Consider the following 23,183-nt stretch of genomic DNA (forward strand, 5'->3'; position numbering starts at 1 on the left):
AAAATTTAAATAATAATTTTGTTGATGCTTTCCTATTGCCTGACCATCCGGCACGATGTCACATAATTGTGTCTTCTGGAGGTTCCAGCACAAATGAAACAACGAGTTTAATAGATAAATAAATGCCCAAAGTTAGGCAAAACTTTTACACAAACAGGAAAACTGAGTAAAGTATCTTGTGTGAGAGTCATTTCACTTTAATAATACCCGCATTTTCACTAATCTAGGCAGTTGGCAATCAATCACATCAACACAGTGGTTCCCAAACCAGTCCTCATGGCCCACCAACAATCCAGGATTTATATATTTCCCTGTTTTATTGCTATGAGATACTGATAAAACCTGGACTGTTGGTGGGTTAATATCATTGTTACAGTTACATTTCTGATGGATGAGGTTTCCCTGCATTATCAACGAATACCGGAGTGGGCTGAGAATCTCTACTCTTTAATCTATCTAAAACGTACAGTTTAGTAACAATTTGGTTTCCCAGTAACAGACATATAAAAAATAACCAGAGACTATTCAGTCCAACCCAAATTCAATATCTTCTTCCTCTTCCATGAGCCCTACGGGTAAAGAAACGACTTCCACCTTGACCTCTCCTTTGTCCTCTGAAAAAGAAATATCCCACAAAAAGCATTAATCAGTTATACAGCTCTGACCCCATCCAATATTACAAAATAATTAATTAGTGGTATGGCTAACGCAGTCTAGGCTTATATAATACAATTATTTAATGTACTGTATTTATTTTAGCTTTGATAATGCATGTACTTCTTTAGAAATAATTGATTTGTGTTGTTTTTGTACGTCTAACATTTTGCAACTAGAAAATGTTGAACCTAGTTCAACAGGATGCCATCAATGTCCTACCAAATATGGGCAATAACCCTCTTATAACATTTATAAAATAAAACCCTAGGTAATGGGGTTTTAAAGGGACACAATATTATTAAATATATTAGCATGAAAATCAAATCACAAGAAAATCAGCAGAACCCCAACTATAGTTTTTTTTTTTTGGTTTTTTTTCCACTTGGACCAACAGTGTATGTAATGATATGACAGTAATAAACATCTACTGCTAAGTCTGAGTTGGCTGTAAGAGCAGTCCTATGACTGCTAGATGGCGTTCTTGCAATGAATGACACAATATACTGCAGTGCAAAGACAAGAAGTAGTTACAAAGCAACAAACTGTATCAGTCAGTTGTAACTTGTGAAACAAAAATGGGAGCCCGTCAAGCTAGAAGAGATCACATTTTGGCAGGGAAAAGAGAGCGTTGTATAGTAGGCTCATTTCATCCCTTGGATATAGGAAATGAGACAGACTTATTGAGAAGAAGAAAAAGTAAGCAACAAGTGGAATGGAATGAACACATGTTATAGTTCCATTTATATTTCTGTGTTCACTTTATGTTACTATTATTAGGTTTTATATATTCCTTTATTTTTAATAGATATTTGTAAAAAATATTTTAGATCTATTGTTTTTTGGGTCTTTTGAGGGAGTCCCATATCTTTTAGGTACGCTGCCTTTAAAATATTTTTTGTTTGGTCACTAAGCACTGATCCAATTCTTCCTTTTTGCGTGTTTCTCATATATATGTAGTTGCATGTTTTACAAAATATTCTTTCATCTAAAACTCTGGAATAGGTAACATTGTGTATTTATGAAAAATGGTTCTTCTATGATTTTGTTGTCACTTTTGTTTTGTTTTTTACTTACTTGTTCTTTAACTATAACTCAAAAAGAATGATTTGATGCAAATTCGGTGATTACCTGAAAATACAGATGAGCTCACATCTACGTTTCCACTTTCTGTTTCATCAACTTTCACATTTATTTCCCCTGAATCCAGTTCCACGATTAGGGGTCTTGATGATCTTTGTAGACTCCTGTCCACATCACTAGGAAATATAAGTTCTTTTTGACAATTCATATTCACTGGCTGATCATGCCTTTGTTGAATAAACACATTTTCTGTAGAATGCAAATCCTCATTCATCTCTACAGTTCCAACCTCTTTTTCCCATTCATTGTCACTTTCGTCACTGTCACCAGATATCACCTCGATCTTTGGACGATATATTTTCTACAACGAATAAGAATAAGATGGACATGTAATGTAATAATGACTGTTCTCCGTAACAGCACTGAGATACATATTATTGCTTAAATATGTGCCAGGTTTATCTTAACAGGTTGAATTGCATTCCAGCTCACATGTATCAAGGAGAAAGGTGGTGATGGTGAGGACATACGAGACTGGCCTACAGCTCTCAGCATGTGAATGAGAAGATCGGATGTTATCCTTCCTCGGTACAAGAATAGTTACATATGCACGTTCTGACGCTTCCCCAACATATAAAGCACAATAATAAATAATAAACAATCATTTTCAAATAAGGCTCACTTGTTCCTTTTTTCTACAATGTGTTTTATATTACCCTTCATTAAATATTGTAAGGCGGGAACCCACTTTATGCATAGTCAGTAAACGTGTTTTATTGCACATAATGCAGCATTTTTTTTTACAGCTAGGTTTTATGGGTATGAATTAAATACAGGCAATTATGGCAAGTTAAGGAGCCGAGCTGGTTTTAAAAATCAATGTGGATTTTTCTTTTGTAACATGTTTTCTAATCTATGATGGCGTTTTTAACCTGGATTAGTAAAGGGTTAGTTTGTTAATGAATTGGTCACTTGTGGAGGGTTGTGTTTTAATGTATTTTTCACTGAATTGTGGGTTGCTGATGTGAAGCTGTTGATGAAGACATGATATGCGTTCGGCTTTGGTAGGTGGTCTGTCCTGTCCCCCCCTTAGTGGATTGGTTCCAATGTATCTTTGACATATCTGCCTATTTTGTGATTTTTGAGAAATAGATCTATTTGTAATTGTTATATTACCTTTGTTTAATAAATGTATTTTTGTAAATTACCCACAATATAGGTTTGATCAGTGAAGTGCATAAACCATATATTTTCATTTTAAAAAGAATAAAGGAACACTATAGCGTTAGGAATAAAAACATGTTCCTCTGGGGGGCGGAGCCAACAGCCGAGCCGACAGGTCGCATCTACAGAGAGCTCCGAGACATATGAACGCATAAAGCCCAAAAAACGACAAATTTCACCCCCCAAACAGAAAACAAAGCTGACCTGCATTCACAGACAAGGCAGCAATGGGCAGGAAAACTAAAAAACAGAAACCAGAAATGCCACGACCGGGTACAAGCATTGGGGATCTATGGAGGCGAGCACATGGCGTCCCAGAGCCCATCATGGCCGACTACATGGACGAACTCGACGACTCTGACCAACTACTCTCAGACCCTGAAGACGCAGGCTTAATCACAGCACCGACACCAGCACAGCCCAAACCGCAGCCAGACAAGGCACCGGTCACGAAGGCCGAAATGCGGGAGCTGCTGGCCGAACTCCGCCAGAATATCCAGGCTGATGTGGCAGACATGAGAAAGGACATTAAGAGCCTGACAGACCGCATGGGATCTGTGGAGCGAGACTCCGGTAAACTTACTCGGCGAATGAATGAGTGCCAACAGGAGATAAACTCACTACAACAACAGCACCTGATGGTGGAGCAAAAAATGGCGGCTATGGAGGACTCGCGCCGCGCCCAAAATATTAAGATCAGGGGCATAGTGGAGTCGGCCCCGGATACTGAACTGCCTCATATCATAAGGCGCCTCATATGCCAAATACTCCCCCCGAAGCAGGCCAAGGGGGTGAGCCTGGATGGAATATTTAGGATACCTAAACCAACGACGGCCCCTAAAACGGCACCCCGAGACCTCATTGTAAAATTCCAAAAGCGACAGGACAAGGAGGCTATCATGACCGCCATTAGAGGTAATACTCCATACGCCTTCGAGGACATGTCCCTCGCATTTTATGCAGACCTATCCAAAGGAACAATGGCCTGGCGCGCAACACTGCGGCCCTTCACCGCCTTACTCCGTGCACATGGTATCAGGTACCAATGGCGCCCAACCCACAAACTGCAGGTGATCCATGGAGAAACCACGCATTTAATCACAGATCTGCTGGAGGCGAGAAGGCACCTAACAATCTTGGGCCTTCCACAAGACTCTATTCCACAACACAGCAAGCCCTCTAAGCGCCATGAATGGAACCCTGCTACTTCTGAGACATTTGTCCCACGAGGGACCACCCAAGATGTACGGAAACCGGCCCACACCTAAGGGACTCTCAAAGACTGGCAGGGCTAAACCACCCACTCTTAATACTGCTTGCATGGTCGTAAATATGTTGGGGAAACGGTATTACTATGCACCCTCACATAGAAAGCACTTACACGATAGGCGGCACATCATGGCTGCTGAACAACACATAGCCGTACACATCCCCCCTTGCAACCACGCCATCAGGGCTGCAGAGCCGCACAAACCGCCCCCACCTAGCATCACCGACTTCAGTAGCTATAGTTTAGCCCGACATCTGAAGCACCATACATGCCCAAGGCACTCACTGTCAGTAGCAAGGTTCACCTCACCACTAACCACATCACACACCACAGGGATTAACCATCCCTCACCACCTCAGACACTCAGGGCAACTAACCTCACCTGTATGCTATCCAATTACTAAACCATACAGGTTATCTGCCGAACACCCATCCACACCCCTCAATAATGCAGACCCAGCCTCTGAAGCTATAACAGGCATCTTTATTTTATCGGGCGGCACACGGCATTAATTTAAGTTATAAGTTATTTTGATCTCGATCTCTTATGCCTCAATGTCCGCCTTCCATACACTTGTGCCCCACGGCGGGACCTGTACATATGTTTTTTGCTGTTTTGTGTTTGCATGTCTATTTTTACAACGTTTCGCTCACTGCACACCTTGTGCAACCTTAATCAGGGCAGAAGCCCTACTTAACTAACGCAACAGGCCTAGCCGAGATTACACGTACTATATCTAACTGTCAACAACAGTCCAATGTCAAATGCTAAAGAAATACTTTAAGTCCAGATACAGGATGCTGCAAATGCTCGATAAACCTTACTGCATAGCGCTCAGACCTAAATTGTTATGTGTTTCATTGTTTAAAACTTTTCCATTATATAAAAATGTGCACCGTCTCCCATGCCAATGTTCATACGGCACTGTTCTAGATTACGCTGTTGTGGCGTTGTGGTACCTATCTGTAAAACATGCACAATAAAATAAAGAATTAAAAAAAAAAAAAAAAAAAAAAAAAACATGTTCCTCTACTTATAGATGGATGTGAGAATTGAAAATGTGATTTTACACATCTTACATCTTGCAGAGCACTGGTCTCTCTGCCTCATTGATTAAGTTCATCGATCTTGATATTCTCAGCATATCCAATGCTTTTAAAAATTCCGCTACAAATAAAATAGTCTCTATAAGACCTTCAAATTGAAAGAGCCAAGTTTTACTTGACTATTTCAGCAGAAGCGCCTCTAGTGGCTGTTAGTGTGACAGCCACTACAGGCATTATCACCCTGCAATGTCAAGATTGCCGATGCCGCTGACCGGCAATGTTTCCAGTAACAGGGTTAAAATGACAGGGGCATGGCACCCAGACCACTTCATTGAGATAAGGTGGTCTGGGTGCCTATATTGTCCCTTTAGCAAGGTGTTGACATGTGATACAATTGTGGACCTCCAAAGCTGCTTACATTTGAATTATGACAGTACATATTGATATTAATAAGATATTGACAATGTCAATAAAATAAAAAATATCCTTGTTTTGAGGATGGCACAGAAGAAATAATGATATTTAGGAAGGCAATGTATCGTTCATACCAGTAAAAACTTTTTTCGGATAGTTGAATATGACTCTTTGATCTGCATTGTAACAGCAGATATCAGAAAGCTTGTTAATTTCAGTGAAGTTGTTTCAGCTTGTATTCACCTCATTTTATCACCAGTCTTCTGAAAATAATCTCAGTACTGGGTGCTATTACCTGAGCTTGCACTTGGTATCACTGATGTTCTAAACAATTCTTTATTAGTAAGAACATTTCATATGTTGATGGATATGACAAAGACTGAAAGCCAGAGTGCGATATCATCATCATCCCGAAGAACTCTCTGCTCTGACCTGACCAAATAACCACTTTAGAACTCTACCTCTAAAAGTAAGCATTATGACTGATAATAGTGGTACATTTTGCCCCAGGCTGCGATGATGAAAAATGAGGTCCATTATTATTATTGGCTCTGTTGCTGGGTTATTTAGCGGGGTATTCTCCATGCGTTTATTACGATACTGCTTGTAACATTAGCACCAAATATACCTGGTCAGTTTTTATGTTGTCATTCGTAATGAGCTCATCAACATCCACTTCCTCCAAATCTGGCAAATCCTAAACAAGACAGAAAGAAATGAACATCTTGTAAAATACTAATACAGTTACATTTCAACAAGTAAGGACAAGCAAAGGTGGAGCTACAAAGGCTTGCCAGGCTAAGACACTGTCAATTTATAATCATACAGGATTATAAATGTCAAATTATGGGAGGTGGCTCTAGGGAGGATAACTTGTATCAGGATTGGGCATGTAAAAATAACGAACCAAGTAACTCTGATCCAGGTGCTACTTACATCAATATAAAGTTTTGCAGATGTGGAATCCAAGTGAATAGTCTCAATGTCCTCTGTATCTTTGAGGTCTGTAGTGAAGGCACCTTCCCTGGTCATCTTAACTTGTGACACTAGAAAAATAAGAATTACGGAAATGAAGTACTAGATAAATGGCACTTTACAAAGAGACGGTGATTAGAGGAAGTATTAATGAAGGATATTGTCATGCCACGTGAGGAGGCAGCATCAAACTGGATATAAAGATAGAGCATTAGTGAATCTAATTTTTAAGTAGGGGTTAAGGAAATTAAATAATGCCAGGTAATATGAATGAGAAAGAAAGAGGCAAATATTAAAGGACCGCTATAGTGCCAGGAAAACACTCGTTTTCCTGGCACTATAGTGCCCTGAGGGTGCCCTCACCCTCAGGGTCCCCCTCCCGCCGGGCTCTAGGGTGTGGAAGGGGTTAAACTTACCTCTTTCTCCAGCGCTGGGAGGGGAACTCTCCTCAATGAGACAGCCACTAGAGGTTTGATTAACCCCAATATAAACATAGCAGTTTCTCTGCTTCTCTGAAACTGCTATGTTTATAGAAAAAAGGTTTAATCCTAGCTGGACCTGGCACCTAGACCACTTCATTAAGCTGAAGTGGTCTGGGTGCTTATAGTGGTCCTTTAATATAACAAGACAAAGAAGGAGAAAATAAAAAGACAAGGGATGGGAAGGGAATATGCAAAGGATGCTCTTAGTATATTAGGTACCGGTAAGTGTAATAATAGAAAAGAACATGGATATTCTATCAAATTTGGATAAAGAATAAAAAGTGAGGTTTAGAGAGGCAGAAAAAAGAATGTGGATTATAATATCCTAACCAATTTATAAAAGTGCCAGTATATTTTGAAATCTGAACTTTTATGAATGGGAACAAGGGGGCATGCAATTAACCCCGAGGTGCTTTAGAGGCATAAGTGTTTCTCTTGAATTCCCTTTGGATTTCCCAACATTTAGTGAAAATACCCTAAAAATAATACAATCAAGGGGCACAGAATGGGCAGAGATGAGCAATGTTAAGATATGGAAGATCGATCAGAAGAGTAATTACATTTCAAGAGAATCCATTACACAAAAGATAAAAAGATAAAAGATAAAGCTATCTATGGACAAAGCAATAGCCAGTCAGAGGAAGAGAGAGAAACAAATGGAATGTGTAGAAATTAATGCTGTAAGTCTGATAGCATCTATATTGTCCAACAAAGGCCCGTCTTATCTACCTTGATTATCTAAGAGTGAATGGACAGCCTGGAAATACATAGAATGTAGCGGAATTAATAAATTATGTTGGATACCTTCACTTATAATGTCATTGGTGAGTGTGGTCTGTGTATCCAAAGAACATGAAATTTCCTTGTTACGTTTTGAATTATTTCTTTGTTGATTTTCTCCCTCGTCCTCTGATACGCATTCTGTCTTTTCACTAGGTGGAACCTCATCCACCTTCTCTTCATCTTTAAGCTGTGTCTGGATCAGCACAGAAGGCAATGATGTACTGTCTGCTCTTATTGTATCTTCACAAAGCTCTTCATTGGCTCTAAAGGCATCCTCCACAAATGTCTTGATCTTCGCTTTAGACTCTTTATTTCTGCAAAGGATTTCTTGGTCCTCCAAACCTGCCTGGTCCTCTTTGGGGAGTGGCCCTGAAAAATAATATAAGTATGGTGCATCCACGACCTTTTTTTTTTTTAAATTCTGTGCCCAGAGTGATATTATATCATTAAAGAATCTACATTAAAGGCAACATCTTAACAAAGCATCACACGTTAGAGAGAGATTCTTTCATTTGCAAAATGCCATAAATATGCAACAAAATATTACTCTGAACTGTAGTACTAAGTGCCTAAAGGCAGCTCCAATAATGCTAAGATTAGAATACCATAACACTTGCTAAGCATTATGGGAAATATGGGGACTCTACAATAGCCAAGGCAAAGTGTTGCTTGTCATTCCTCTAATACATTTTAAAAAGTAAGCAGTATTATTAAGTAAACTCACGTTCTTCTCTTCTATAAACAAATTTGACATGTTTGATAAAGGAAGAATTAGCAAAATAGGTACAAACCACGAGAGACACTGACACACGGTAACACTGAGTGTTTATTTTCCTTTATACTAAATATACATCTTAGTGTTTTCTGGAAATAAAGTCCCAATAATGAAGAACCTGTGCACACCTTTGGTGCCCTACGGAAAGTTTAATTTCACATCCCAGAAGACATTGGTATTTTATCTGGAACAGCTAGCTCGATAACAGATTGATGTGTTTTTCACAAACCCCTATTATAGCTTTACGGATAAGCCAATGTTTGCAAAATACAGCCAGTGTCTCAGGTAATGTAAAACTAACAATTTCCTGGAGAAGCCAAGGACTCTTTTGAGGTTGATCTCAAACGATGTGCTAGACCAGAGTGACATTTCTACCACCTTACTATGAGTTACTATACAAGGTTAGGCTGCTTTATTCACCATGGCAACCCAACACTGACATTACAGTATATTTAATGCGAACCTGTCATCTGAAGATGGTGTAAGTGATAAGGTCAGATTGCCAGGGGAACATATAGAGTAAGAGCTATATTTACTCAAAGTAAAGAAACTCAACTGATACCTCTTTTCCACCGTACAGAGGAATTATTTAAAAAACCAAGCCGAACAAAGCAGTAATCTAGATATTTGCTAACAGTTTGGATGGCAAATGTATGGATACAATTTCAATAAATGTACATAACAGGTATAACTTTATTTCCTTACTCAAAGTCCTACTTACAGATCTGTATTTTAGGAACTAGTAAATGAAATACTGCCATGAGTACCTTTCTCCATATCTTTCTGGTTTCTTCTCTCCTCCGCTTTTCTCTTAATCTCAGATAAAGCGTCAAGACTGTCTTGGATCTTCTTCCGTTCTCTGGTTTCCCATTTTTCTCTCTCTTCCTTTTCAGCTTCGCGACCACCTCTAGCCCAGGCTTCAGCGCATGCTCTATAGAAAAGACAGCGATTACAGTACAAAAAATAAATAAAATACACAACACGAGAAATAGACAGACAGTACCAAAATAGTCCAATAAAACAGGTTTCATTTTGACTAAGCATTCCGTTTTACTACATGTCATTACCTGTCTTTTGGAAAGACTGGCCTATCATCCAGATATGTCAATTCTTTTAATTGGACGGTGACCGTCTTTCTGTAATTAGGAATCCTCTTGATAACATCATTTCCTAAAAGGTTCAGTACATGCTAGAGGAAAGCAATAAAAACAGGACACATATGAAGGAGGTACGTGTCATTTTTTAAACCCTTAAAAAAAAAAAGACAACATGCACCAATATACTCTGCTTACTGTCACTCGCAGGTTTATTCAATAAGTGTGAATTATCATTAAGACAAAGAGCATTTAAAATTTTAAGCAAAATGGCCAAGCTGAGAACATAGGCTACTTGGATATTTTTTTTCTCCTAAAATTTGAAATTCACAAAACTTCAAGCTTTAGTGCAATCTCTGATAGTGTAGCAGGGGTTTATGGAATATGTACAGCAGATGCATAAAAATACAATCAACCATCTTGAAGTGGATTAATTTACTAAAAATAAGTGGAACTGCTTGTGTAAGTCAATTAAAGCTCACGTTTATTTTAGTAAGTGAAATCAAAGCAACCAGATGTATTCCACATGATATGTGGTTCTATGAAGTTCTGCAGGATAATAAATACGAGAGTTATGTTTTCCATAAACTCTCCAATAATTTTCCCATAGGTACCGGACCACTTCTTCTTTAGAATGGGAGGTCTTTTGATGGAAATAGCAGTGGTGATTAGTGATGTGCCGAACGGTTCGCTGGCGAATAGATCCCGGCGAACATAGCTTGTTCGCGTTCGCCACGGACGGTGAACATATGCGATGTTCGGTCCGCCCCCTGTTCGTCATCACTGAGTAAACTTTGGCCCTGTACCTCACAGTCAGCAGACACATTCCAGCCAATCAGCAGCAGACCCTCCCTCCCACCTCCTAGACAGCATACAATTTAGATTAATTCTGAAGCTGCATTCTTTTTCTTTTTTTTTTATTATTTTTTTTGTATTTTTATTTTTTTAGACACAAGTGTGTTATATTTGAGCATGCTAGGCTGAACGTGCGTATATCATGGCTAATTGCACTGAGGGTATGAGTATATAGCAGTACATTGTTGTGAAAGATGGCTGTCATGTTTAGGGTGTAGCTTGCACGTTATCAACTGTGTATTTATATCAGCAGCTCCACCACTAGTTATAAATCAAGTGTTACGCCCCATGAGATGAGACTAATGAATAACATAATACATGAACGGTTAAGGTAAAGGCATGTAAGTAACTACAACAATAAACTCTTTAGGAGGTGAAATAATGACATGTTTAAACGCTCGCTACTTTACGATTAGTTAATGTGCAGAGAGCAGTTCATGTGATCAAAGGCATGGTGTGGAGGATCGGCTATAGTGGGACATGCTTGGCAGGCTGCTGTTTACTGCTTGTGCTCATCCGATCCCTTCTGGGCGCCACGTGCAGACCCTGGGAGTCCCTGATACCTGGAACAACAAAGGCAATTCTCTGGCTGAGTGCCGGGTTCGCGGCTTGAGGTGGTGGAAGCTTGTTTTGTCGGGTGGTCGGACCTGTCCCGGTGGTGCTTCACGTCCGGTGCGGGATTGTGGTGGCGAGTGCTTGACGTGGGGCAGGCTCTGCATTTCTGTTTGTGCCTCCGGTCCAGTCTTCGACGCCTTTTGCGTTGGTGGATTTTAATGGAGACTGCTTCGCTTAGCTGTGGTGGAGCTTGTTGGGGCTGTGGTGGAGCTTGTTGGGGCTTTCTGCTTGTTATTTGCTTCCAAAATTGATTAAAGAGTCTGTCCAGCTTAGACTCAATATCCTGCCATGCTTTGCTGGTACCAGGAGGACACGCGGCTGCCGCCATATTGGGAGAGTCGCAGATGAGTATGTCAGCCTGGGCAGCTGTGCTCTGTGCGTTCATTAGCTCCAGACAGCCTCTCGGGGTGGACCGGGATAACCCCCACCGGTCCGAGGGGGGGGGGGGGTTAACGGAGCTCCTGCCGGGAAGTAGCTGCTCCTGGGAATCCCAGGATTGGGAGATCGTCCGCCTCTCCCGCCTGGTGAGCACCAGGCCACACTTGCCACGCAGAGGTAAGTAAGACTCTGTCAAGTTGCTGACCGCTATTAAGCATGTCGGGTCGGTCAGGTAGGAGCAACATTGCTGGGCCATCACCTTCTGGGGTGAAATTCAGTTGTTGATAGCCGCTTAAAGTGAGATATTGAGGGAGCTCACACGAAGTGCGTCTTTCCTCCATGACAGCTAGGCCCCGCCCCCCGGAAGCTGCATTCTTAGTGTGATGAGGGACAGTGTAGCTGCTGCTGATTTAATAGGGAAATCGATAGCTAGGCTAGTGTATTTAGTGTCCACTACAGTCCTGAAGGACTCATCTGATCTCTGCTGTAAGGACAGCACCCCAAAAAGCCCTTTTTAGGGCTAGAACATCAGTCTGCTTTTTTTTTTTTCTGTGTAATCTAATTGCAGTTGCCTGCCTGCCAGCGTGTGTGTCAGGCTCACAGCATATACTGTGCCCACTTGCCCAGTGCCACCACTCATATCTGGTGTCACAATAGCTTGCATTTAAAAAAAACCAAAAACTTTTTTGACTGTAATATAATAGCAGTCAGTTTCCTTCACACGTGTGCGTTTCAGGGCCTGCCAGGGCACAGTGTCACACCAGTGCAACTCATATCTGGTGTAACAGTAGTGTACATTTAAAAAAAAAAACTAGAAATTTGACTGTGAAATAATAGCAGTCAGTTTCATTCACACGTGTGCGTTTCAGGGCCTGCCAGGGCACAGTGTCACACCAGTGCAACCCATATCTGGTGTAACAGTAGTGTACATTTAAAAAAAAAATACAGGGGGCTTGTTGTCACCTTTCGGGGACCCTTGGCGTTGTACGTGGCTGGGTGGAGGAAGAGACCTTCAATGAGGAGGACAAGGAACGGGACATGGCTAGTTTGGTATCCAACCTTGTGCAAATGGGGAGTTTGTGGTTGTGCAAATGGACTGTTTGCGGTTGTTTGCGGTGCATTAAACGGGGAGTTTGGTCTGTCACTGTGAAGCGGGCGTAACCCTTACACTACCTGATCGATACAACATCATACCTGATGTTTTAAAGCACGTTATTCCAAACAATTTAGGAATTTTAGGTGATTTATGCCCTTTATGGATTAAAACTAGACTCTGCATAAACTATGTAATTTTTCATGGGAGTTTTGCCATGGATCCCCCTCCGGCATGCCACAGTCCAGGTGTTAGTCCCCTTGAAACAATTTTTCCATCACTATTGTGGCCAGAAAGAGTCCCTGTGGGTTTTAAAATTCGCCTGCCTATTAAAGTCTATGGCGGTTCGCCCGGTTGCGAACATTTGCGGAAGTTCGCGTTCGCCGTTTGCGAACGGAAAATTTTATGTTCGCGACATCACTAGTGGTGATCGCAATTTTTGCAATAATAAAAAACCTAAACATAAAAGAGTCAGCACGCAAAAAAGTCAGGATGCTATTTTGTGTAGTATTCTGTGGAAAGCATTTTTACAAATGAAAGTATCCCTTTAAAAACACACACATTTGTTATAAAATAAGCAATGTGTGTATTTCAGCGTGGATCTGTCACTTACTAAGTTTGGCATTTTCTCCAGAATATTTATAATTGCAGGGTCCTGCAGTTTATTATGAGATAGGTCCAGGACTCGGATGTAGGGGCATTCCTGAAGGTGCTCTATATCTTCTATGGTTTGCAGCTGGTTGTGGGCAATTTGCAACGTGGACAGAACTGGAAGACACGCTGAAACAGACAACATTGAAACAAGAACTACAGTTAGAAGATCAACAAGGCTTTGAAGTTTATTCTTTAAACACTGAATTATTGTGAATTGTAAACCAAATTGCAAAATTTAGGAAAATATATTGGGGGGAAAATCTCCAATTAAGCTATAATCACAGCATGGTTGTTTTTACCTAAACTTTGCAATTATATTTTTAACTCCCTATATTTTGGCACCTACTGAACAAATCCCATACACGTTTTGACCCTCTTTCTATATGAATTTTCCCCCTTATAGTTTGTTACAGGGACACTGACACTATAAGCAACAAACTAACTACATATTAAAGGGACACTGTAACCATTTTACCTCTTTGAATTAGGAGTCCCCAGGGACTCCCCCCCCCCTCCCCCCCTCCCCCCCTCCCCCCCACTCATTTTTAAATCAATTAGCGCAGTTTAACAATAAATAAGAGTTCCTGCCACCCATAGTCTGGCCCCTTCTGGAGGTGTGGCTAAGGCAGAGATGACACACTTCCTTGTAATCATACCCTTCATACAGTCAGTTGGAGCTCTGATTGGCTACATTCAGTCAGCTGACACTCTCAGCCAATTATATATCTGTAATACTGCTCATTTCTGATTAGATCGTTGCTACTACTGCCTATATTTGACCTGTAGGATAAAACAGTGCAAAGACTCACACAGGTTTTCAATCGTCGTGATGTAGTTATTTGACAGGTTAAGAGAGTCAAGCTTTTGCAGGTTTTCAAGGTTCTCAATTTTGTTGATAATATTTTGATGCAAGAAGAGACATCTCAGCTCTTTCTGTGCATTCAGATTTTCGATCTTTTGCAGGCCGTTACATTCTAGCCAAAGACACTTCAAACCAGTGTATTCCTCCAAATTTTCTATATGCATGAACCCTGGTTGAAAGTAAAGGAAGTCGTAAATGTACAAGGGAAAACCAATGCGTTATGAAAAATCCGATCCGATATCGTTTCCATTTTCTGAAACCTATGAATCATATTTCCTACTTCCTACCAACCTTTGTAATGAAGATATAATGTGTCATTTAAATAGGGAGTGATGTATAGTTTATGTTGCTTGCAGAGATCACGCAGGAACTTTTTAGTTATCCTTAAAAAAAAAGGCAAAAAAAAATCTAGTTTAAAATTTAAAAGTTTGTTGAAATATTGAAGAGTAGATATATGTCTCACCAACATATTTAACTACTAATAATCTAATCACCTCCACCCAGGCACTGGGTTTCATCAGTCTTTGATGAATAATTTGTGGGGGACAGGAGGCATATAGGTTATGGTGAATATAGTTCTATGAGATTGGAATGGGACAAGAATAAAGAAGGTGGTCTTAATAGAATAGATATATGTAGAAAAAAAAAGTATATAGTAAGTATATAGGGAAGAACGAGCATTCAGATAGTCAGGGATTGCTAGGTTTTTGAAATATATCTGAAAATGTAAATATAAAAGGTATATACTGCAAAAGGTAAACATGGGACCGTTGCTACTTATATCTTTTGGACCGTTGATACCAATATCTTTCGTGGCAGGGCCATTTACGTTTTGCCGGACAGTGTTTCCATAAAGACGATCTCTGGGCAACGCGATATGGAAAGTTACCAAGTACAAACAAATACATGTTTATTTACTAAAATTAGAATTTTAAAGTGATTTTCAAATTTTTTATGTCAGAGTATTCAAAGTGAAAGCATAGCTGAATTAGAGAATTTTTCCATTTTTATTATTTTGACCTTAAATTGAAAATTCACTTTGAATTCTCAATTTAGTAAATAAACCTGATAGCGTATATGAACATTATAGCATCTTTTCCATAAATATTCTCTCCCATCTCCAAATAATCCCCTTCTTTCTGCTGCATGTTGTTCATCCTTTATAATGTTTTACCTGTAATCTTTAAGACTCTTGAGCTGCTTGAACTTTTTATCAGTTGCAAAACGTCATGCATTCTACAAACATATATACCAGGGGTGCCCAAAAAGGTAGATCCCCAGATATTTTAAAATTACAGCTTCCACGATGCTTTGTCATTCTAAAGGCATTCCAAAGGCATGCCATGCATCATGGGACTTGTAGTTCTACAACATCACAAGATCTACCTTTTGGGCACCCCTGATTTAGTCACTTGTTTACCATTGAAAACCATATTATGCAAGGATATTTATTCCATAACAACTTGCATAATACAATTGCATAATTGCTTTTACCCTAACTGCATATGGGGTGTGATCTCTAACAAGTAGGGGCACTCCCTGCCTTCTGTTCCAAGTTATGTTCGTTGCATGTGAATCCATTAAATGACATAGTACTGTGTACTTGGATTGACCGTTTAGAAAACCAGTTTTTTACTTATGGCCACTTTCATGTTAAAGTGTATTAATTCTCAGGTTTTATAACCCCAATAATGCTTTCTGGTGAATCAGGACACAAATATACATTTACTGAACCTGAAGTCTTCTTCTGGGATTATTTTATTTTCGCACCAATGCAAAGCTACTTCAGAATGCCACGATCCCATACAGAGGAGGCCCACGTTGCCTACTGGCTGAGAAGGATGGCAAGATGTTCCCACATACTCAACCTCAGGATGCATCAGTCTGGGGGGTATCTGCGGATTCACCTCCCTCGCAGGGACGCAAGTCTGGGACGGTTGGCGCAATCTCACCATTTGTCCTGTACAGGCTATGGCGAGGCTTGAATCCGTCCGAACTTTTTGTTTCATGTTTTACGACATATTGCATTTGGTTTGCTTTATTTCCATGACTCTCCAATCTCTACCCACTCTGGTTCCATTAGCTGTACTATATAGCACCTACTCTGTTGTCATAACCCTACTGCCTCCCTACTTGTGCCCGTTTTCCTGTAGATTTCATAATCCTTTCTGGGATAGCCCACGGCACACTTCTTACAATTCTCACATTGTTTCAGTGAACAAAAAGTTTTAAGACCATTATTATTGTTTATTTTGATATCTTTTATATTTTAAAAAACCTCAGTTTGCACGTACTTATTTGCTCTACACCTGTTGTACTTTATTGCTTAAAGGGACACTATAGTCACTTGAACAACTTTAGCTTAATGAAGCAGTTTTGGTGTATAGAACATGCCCCTGCAGCCTCACTGCTCAATCCTCTGCCATTTAGGAGTTAAATCCGTTTGTTTATGAACCCTAGTCACGCCTCCCTGCATGTGACTTGCACAGCCTTCCATAAACACTTCCTGTAAAGAGAGCCCTATTTAGGCTTTCTTTATTGCAAGTTCTGTTTAATTAAGATTTTCTTTTCCCCTGCTATGTTAATAGCTTGCTAGACCCTGCAAGAGCCTCCTGTATGTGATTAAAGTTCAATTTAGAGATTGAGATACAATTATTTAAGGTAAATTACATCTGTTTGAAAGTGAAACCAGTTTTTTTTTTTTCATGCAGGCTCTGTCAATCATAGCCAGGGGAGGTGTGGCTAGGGCTGCATAAACAGAAACAAAGTGATTTAACTCCTAAATGACAGTGAATTGAGCAGTGAAAATGCAGGGGAATGATCTATACACTAAAACTGCTTTATTAAGCTAAAGTAATTTATGTGACTATAGTGTTCCTTTAATGCCAGTTATTACACATTGCACCTGTAACGACTATGTGGTGCCTTTGTCTTGCATAAAATGTGACCTGAGCAAAAATAAAGAATATCCAAAAAATATATATATAATATAATATAATATATAATATAATATAATATATATATATATATATATATATATGTACATCCACTACAGGCCCACTCCTTTAGCACTTTGGTTACGTCATTCGTGAACCTTGCCATATATTGCATCCATTCACACAGATATTAGAGCACATGTAGGTAAAAAAGAAAAACAATGTATAACCCCTTAAGGACACATGACATGTGTGACATGTCATGATTCCCTTTTATTCCAGAAGTTTGGTCCTTAAGGGGTTAAGCAAATTCCACAAATTCTGTTTTTAACCCTTTCACAGCTGCTGCCTATAATTCTATCACAGTTGACATGTCTCAAGTAACTAGGTTTATGCTCACATTACTAATCATAGTTTAAACTTTGTAGCAAATATTTATTAGACAATAAACGTTTTTAGGTTTAGATGAGTCAACACAATGATCACCTGGGTCCGCTCTCCTTCTCCTTTTTGGTATTTGGTGGACAGATCTGTCCCTCTTGGTTCTCAGTTTCTGGCTTTGTCGTTTTATCTTAATTGAGAAAAAAAAGACAGAATAAAAATCATGAAATCGATTGCATTTTCTTGCACTGACAGGTACGTAGCAAAGGATTGTACACGGAGGGGTGCAACAAGACAGTCTCTAACTCAGTGTATTAAGAGGGGTCTTGAGATTGTGAGAGTACCCTGACTTGGTATTGGGGGGAGGTAACATGGCAGTGCAGGATCTTGGGGTTCAGCAGGCACTATCTATATTAGGTGGATCTCTGGCATTCTATAATAGAGGGGTCTCAGTGCTGGTCGATCACTCTCTGACTCTATATTAGGGGGTCTTAAGGGGGTCATTCTGTGTCTCTATATCAGGGGGGGGTCTCAGGACTGGTTGGTCACTTTCTGACTCTATATTAGGTGGGATATTGGGGTTCAGGCAGTGACTCTTTATTAGGGGGTTTCAGGGCCGGTTGGTCGCTCTCTGATTCCATACTACATAATATACTCCTACAGGGTTCTGGCACTATCTAATTCTATATTGGGTGGGATTGTGGGGTTCTGGCACTATCTGACTCTATATGAGGTGGGGTTCAGGCACTATCTGACTGTGTATTAGGTTGGATCTTGGGGTTCTGGCACTATCTGACTCTGTATTAGGTTGATTATTGGGGTTCTGGCACTCTCTGACTGTGTATTCGGCTGATTATTGGGGTTCAGGCACTATCTGACTCTGTATTAGGTTGATTATTGGGGTTCTGGCACTGACTCTATATTAGGTTGATTATTGGGGTTCTGGCACTGACTCTATATTAGGTTGATTATTGGGGTTCTGGCACTGACTCTATATTAGGTTGATTATTGGGGTTCTGGCACTGACTCTGTATTAGGTTGATTATTGGGGTTCTGGCACTGACTCTGTATTAGGTTGATTATTGGGGTTCTGGCACTATCTGACTCTATATGAGGTGGGATTGTGGGGGTTCAGGCACTATATGACTCTATATTAGGTTGATTATTGGGTTTCCAGCACTCTCTGACTGTGTATTAGATTGATTATTGGGGTTCAGGCACTCTCTGACTCTGTATTAGGTTGATTATTGGGGTTCAGGCACTCTCTGACTCTGTATTAGGGTGATTATTGGGGTTCAGGCACTCTCTGACTCTGTATTAGGGTGATTATTGGGGTTCAGGCACTCTCTGACTCTGTATTAGGTTGATTATTGGGGTTCTGGCACTCTCTGACTCTGTATTAGGTTGATTATTGGGGTTCTGGCACTCTCTGACTCTGTATTAGGTTGATTATTGGGGTTCTGGCACTCTCTGACTCTGTATTAGGTTGATTATTGGGTTTCCAGCACTCTCTGACTCTGTATTAGATTGATTATTGGGGTTCAGGCACTCTCTGACTGTGTATTAGGTTGATTATTGGGGTTCAGGCACTCTCTGACTCTGTATTAGGGTGATTATTGGGGTTCAGGCACTCTCTGACTCTGTATTAGGTTGATTATTGGGGTTCAGGCACTCTCTGACTCTGTATTAGGTTGATTATTGGGGTTCTGGCACTCTCTGACTCTGTATTAGGTTGATTATTGGGGTTCTGGCACTCTCTGACTCCGTATTAGGTTGATTATTGGGGTTCTGGCACTATCTGACTCTGTTTTAGATTGATTATTGGGGTTCTGGCACTATCTGACTCTGTATTAGATTGATTATTGGGGTTCAGACACTATCTGACTCTGTATTAGGTTGATTATTGGGGTTCAGGCACTGACTCTGTATTAGGTTGATTATTGGGGTTCAGGCACTGACTCTGTATTAGATTGATTATTAGGGTTCTGGCACTATCTGACTCTGTATTAGGTTGATTATTGGGGTTCAGACACTATCTGACTCTGTATTAGGTTGATTATTGGGGTTCTGGCACTATCTGACTCTGTTTTAGATTGATTATTGGGGTTCTGGCACTATCTGACTCTGTATTAGGTTGATTATTGGGGTTCAGACACTATCTGACTATGTATTAGGTTGATTATTGGGGTTCAGACACTATCTGACTCTGTATTAGGTTGATTATTGGGGTTCAGACACTGACTCTGTATTAGGTTGATTATTGGGGTTCAGACACTATGACTCTGTATTAGGTTGATTATTGGGGTTCAGACACTATCTGACTCTGTATTAGGTTGATTATTGGGGTTCAGACACTGACTCTGTATTAGGTTGATTATTGGGGTTCAGACACTATCTGACTCTGTATTAGGTTGATTATTGGGGTTCTGGCACTGACTCTGTATTAGGTTGATTATTGGGGTTCTGGCACTGACTCTGTATTAGGTTGATTATTGGGGTTCAGACACTATCTGACTCTGTATTAGGTTGATTATTGGGGTTCTGGCACTGACTCTGTATTAGGTTGATTATTGGGGTTCTGGCACTGACTCTGTATTAGGTTGATTATTGGGGTTCTGGCACTGACTCTGTGTTAGGTCAATTATTGGGGTTCTGGCACAATCTGACTCTGTATTAGGTTGATTTTTGGGGTTCAAGCACTATCTGACTCTGTATTAGGTTGATTATTGGGGTTCAGGCACTCTGACTCTGTATTAGGTTGATTATTTGGGTTCTGGTACTATCTGACTCTATTAGGTTGATTATTGGGGTTCTGGCACTCTCTGACTCTGTATTAGGTTGATTATTGGGGTTCAGGCACTGACTCTGTATTAGGGTGATTATTGGGGTTCAGGCACTGACTCTGTATTAGGGTGATTATTGGGGTTCAGGCAGTGACTCTGTATTAGGTTGATTATTGGGGTTCAGACACTGACTCTGTATTAGGTTGATTATTGGGGTTCTGGCACTATCTGACTATGCATTAGATTGATTATTGGGGTTCAGACACTATCTGACTCTGTATTAGGTTGATTATTGGGGTTCAGACACTGACTCTGTATTAGGTTGATTATTGGGGTTCTGGCACTATCTGACTATGTATTAGATTGATTATTGGGGTTCAGACACTATCTGACTCTGTATTAGGTGTATTATTGGGGTTCAGACACTGACTGTATTAGGTTGATTATTGGGGTTCTGGCACTATCTGACTATGTATTAGATTGATTATTGGGGTTCAGACACTATCTGACTCTGTATTAGGTTGATTATTGGGGTTCAGGCACCGACTCTGTATTAGGTTGATTATTGGGGTTCAGACACTATCTGACTCTGTATTAGGTTGATTATTGGGGTTCAGACACTGACTCTGTATTAGGTTGATTATTGGGGTTCTGGCACTATCTGACTATGTATTAGATTGATTATTGGGGTTCAGACACTATCTGACTCTGTATTAGGTTGATTATTGGGGTTCAGGCACTGACTCTGTATTAGGTTGATTATTGGGGTTCAGACACTAGCTGACTCTGTATTAGATTGATTATTAGGGTTCTGGCACTATCTGACTATGTATTAGATTGATTATTGGGGTTCCGACACTATCTGACTCTGTATTAGGTTGATTTTTGGGGTTCAGGCACTGACTCTGTATTAGGTTGATTATTGGGGTTCAGACACTGACTCTGTATTAGGTTGATTATTGGGGTTCAGACACTATCTGACTCTGTATTTGATTGATTATTAGGGTTCTGGCACTATCTGACTCTGTATTAGGTTGATTATTGGGGTTCAGACACTGACTCTGTATTAGGTTGATTATTGGGGTTCTGGCACTCTCTGACTCTGTATTAGGTTGATTATTGGAGTTCTGGCACTCTCTGACTCTGTATTAGGTTGATTATTGGAGTTCTGGCACTATCTGACTCTGTATTAGGTTGATTATTGGGGTTCTGGCACTGACTGTATTAGGTTGATTATTGGGGTTCTGGCACTGACTCTGTATTAGGTTGATTATTGGGGTTCTGGCACTGACTCTGTGTTAGGTCAATTATTGGGGTTCTGGCACAATCTGACTCTGTATTAGGTTGATTTTTGGGGTTCAGGCACTATCTGACTCTGTATTAGATTGATTATTAGGGTTCTGGCACTATCTGACTATGTATTAGGTTGATTATTGGGGTTCAGACACTATCGGACTCTGTATTAGGTTGATTATTGGGGTTCAGGCACTCTGACTCTGTATTAGGTTGATTTTTGGGGTTCAGGCACTATCTGACTCTGTATTAGGTTGATTATTGGGGTTCAGGCACTATCTGACTCTGTATTAGGCTTATTATTGGGGTTCAGACACTATCTGACTCTGTATTAGGTTGATTATTGGGGTTCAGGCACTGACTCTGTATTAGGGTGATTATTGGGGTTCAGGCAGTGACTGTGTATTAGGGTGATTATTGGGGTTCAGGCAGTGACTCTGTATTAGGGTGATTATTGGGGTTCAGGCAGTGACTCTGTATTAGGGTGATTATTGGGGTTCAGGCAGTGACTGTGTATTAGGGTGATTATTGGGGTTCAGGCAGTGACTGTGTATTAGGGTGATTATTGGGGTTCAGGCAGTGACTGTGTATTAGGGTGATTATTGGGGTTCAGGCAGTGACTCTGTATTAGGGTGATTATTGGGGTTCAGGCAGTGACTGTGTATTAGGGTGATTATTGGGGTTCAGGCAGTGACTGTGTATTAGGGTGATTATTGGGGTTCAGGCAGTGACTCTGTATTAGGGTGATTATTGGGGTTCAGGAAGTGACTCTGTATTAGGGTGATTATTGGGTTTCAGGCAGTGACTCTGTATTAGGGTGATTATTGGGGTTCAGGCAGTGACTGTGTATTAGGGTGATTATTGGGGTTCAGGCAGTGACTGTGTATTAGGGTGATTATTGGGGTTCAGGCAGTGACTGTGTATTAGGGTGATTATTGGGGTTCAGGCAGTGACTGTGTATTAGGGTGATTATTGGGGTTCAGGCAGTGACTGTGTATTAGGGTGATTATTGGGGTTCAGGCAGTGACTGTGTATTAGGGTGATTATTGGGGTTCAGGCAGTGACTCTGTATTAGGGTGATTATTGGGGTTCAGGCAGTGACTCTGTATTAGGGTGATTATTGGGGGTCAGGCACTCTCTGTATTAGTGGGTGTGTGCAGTGGTGTCTGGTTGGAGCTCTGTTCCTGCAGGTAGAGGAGGATTACCTGGGCAGTGCTCACAGGTCCCGTCACTCCGTGTCTCTTGGATCAGCCGGTCTCCCTCCCCACAGCCCTCCACCGCCTGGGCGACATCTTCCCCTCTGGTGAGCATTGCTGGCTGCACGGGAGAGCACAGACACAGATAACATGTACCGATATTAACCAGCGATAACAACAATAACACACGGATTATATTTACCGCAGCCCGTGCTAATAGATCCGCTATGAAACCACACTCAGAAAGCTCTCTGGTCACCATGGAAACCAACGAACGCTATTCCAGGAGCCAGCAACTTCCAGCCAATCAGCGACGCGCTCTCTGTAACTTCGGCG

The 23,183-nt window shown here is 40.6% G+C and overlaps 1 protein-coding gene across 1 annotated transcript; it reads right to left on the reverse strand.

The window, feature by feature from the left end:
* Positions 1 to 79: 79 nt before the first annotated feature.
* On the reverse strand, positions 80 to 23,183 carry DNAAF1 (dynein axonemal assembly factor 1). The gene is made up of 13 exons (XM_063437792.1): positions 23,050 to 23,183; positions 22,857 to 22,968; positions 17,681 to 17,765; positions 14,550 to 14,641; positions 14,206 to 14,427; positions 13,356 to 13,522; positions 9,775 to 9,896; positions 9,475 to 9,638; positions 7,954 to 8,301; positions 6,629 to 6,738; positions 6,321 to 6,389; positions 1,786 to 2,098; positions 80 to 614 (listed from the first exon to the last, which is right to left on the reverse strand). Exons 1-13 carry the CDS (start codon positions 23,107 to 23,109, stop codon positions 526 to 528), a joined length of 1,953 nt encoding a protein of 650 aa, XP_063293862.1. The 5' UTR covers positions 23,110 to 23,183; the 3' UTR covers positions 80 to 525.

Source organism: Pelobates fuscus, chromosome 12 (genome assembly GCF_036172605.1).
Source record: "Pelobates fuscus isolate aPelFus1 chromosome 12, aPelFus1.pri, whole genome shotgun sequence".
Lineage (NCBI taxonomy): Eukaryota > Metazoa > Chordata > Amphibia > Anura > Pelobatidae > Pelobates > Pelobates fuscus.

Coding starts and splice junctions, on each gene's coding strand:
- DNAAF1 (XM_063437792.1), bottom strand. CDS start 23,109: ATGGTGACCAGAGAGCTTTCTGAGTGTGGTTTCATAGCGGATCTATTA. Junction 14,642..17,680: donor GAGAAGGAGAGCGGACCCAG/GTGATCATTGTG, acceptor TTTTTTTTTAAG/GATAACTAAAAAGTTCCTGC. Junction 2,099..6,320: donor ACAACATAAAAACTGACCAG/GTATATTTGGTG, acceptor TATTCGTTGTAG/AAAATATATCGTCCAAAGAT.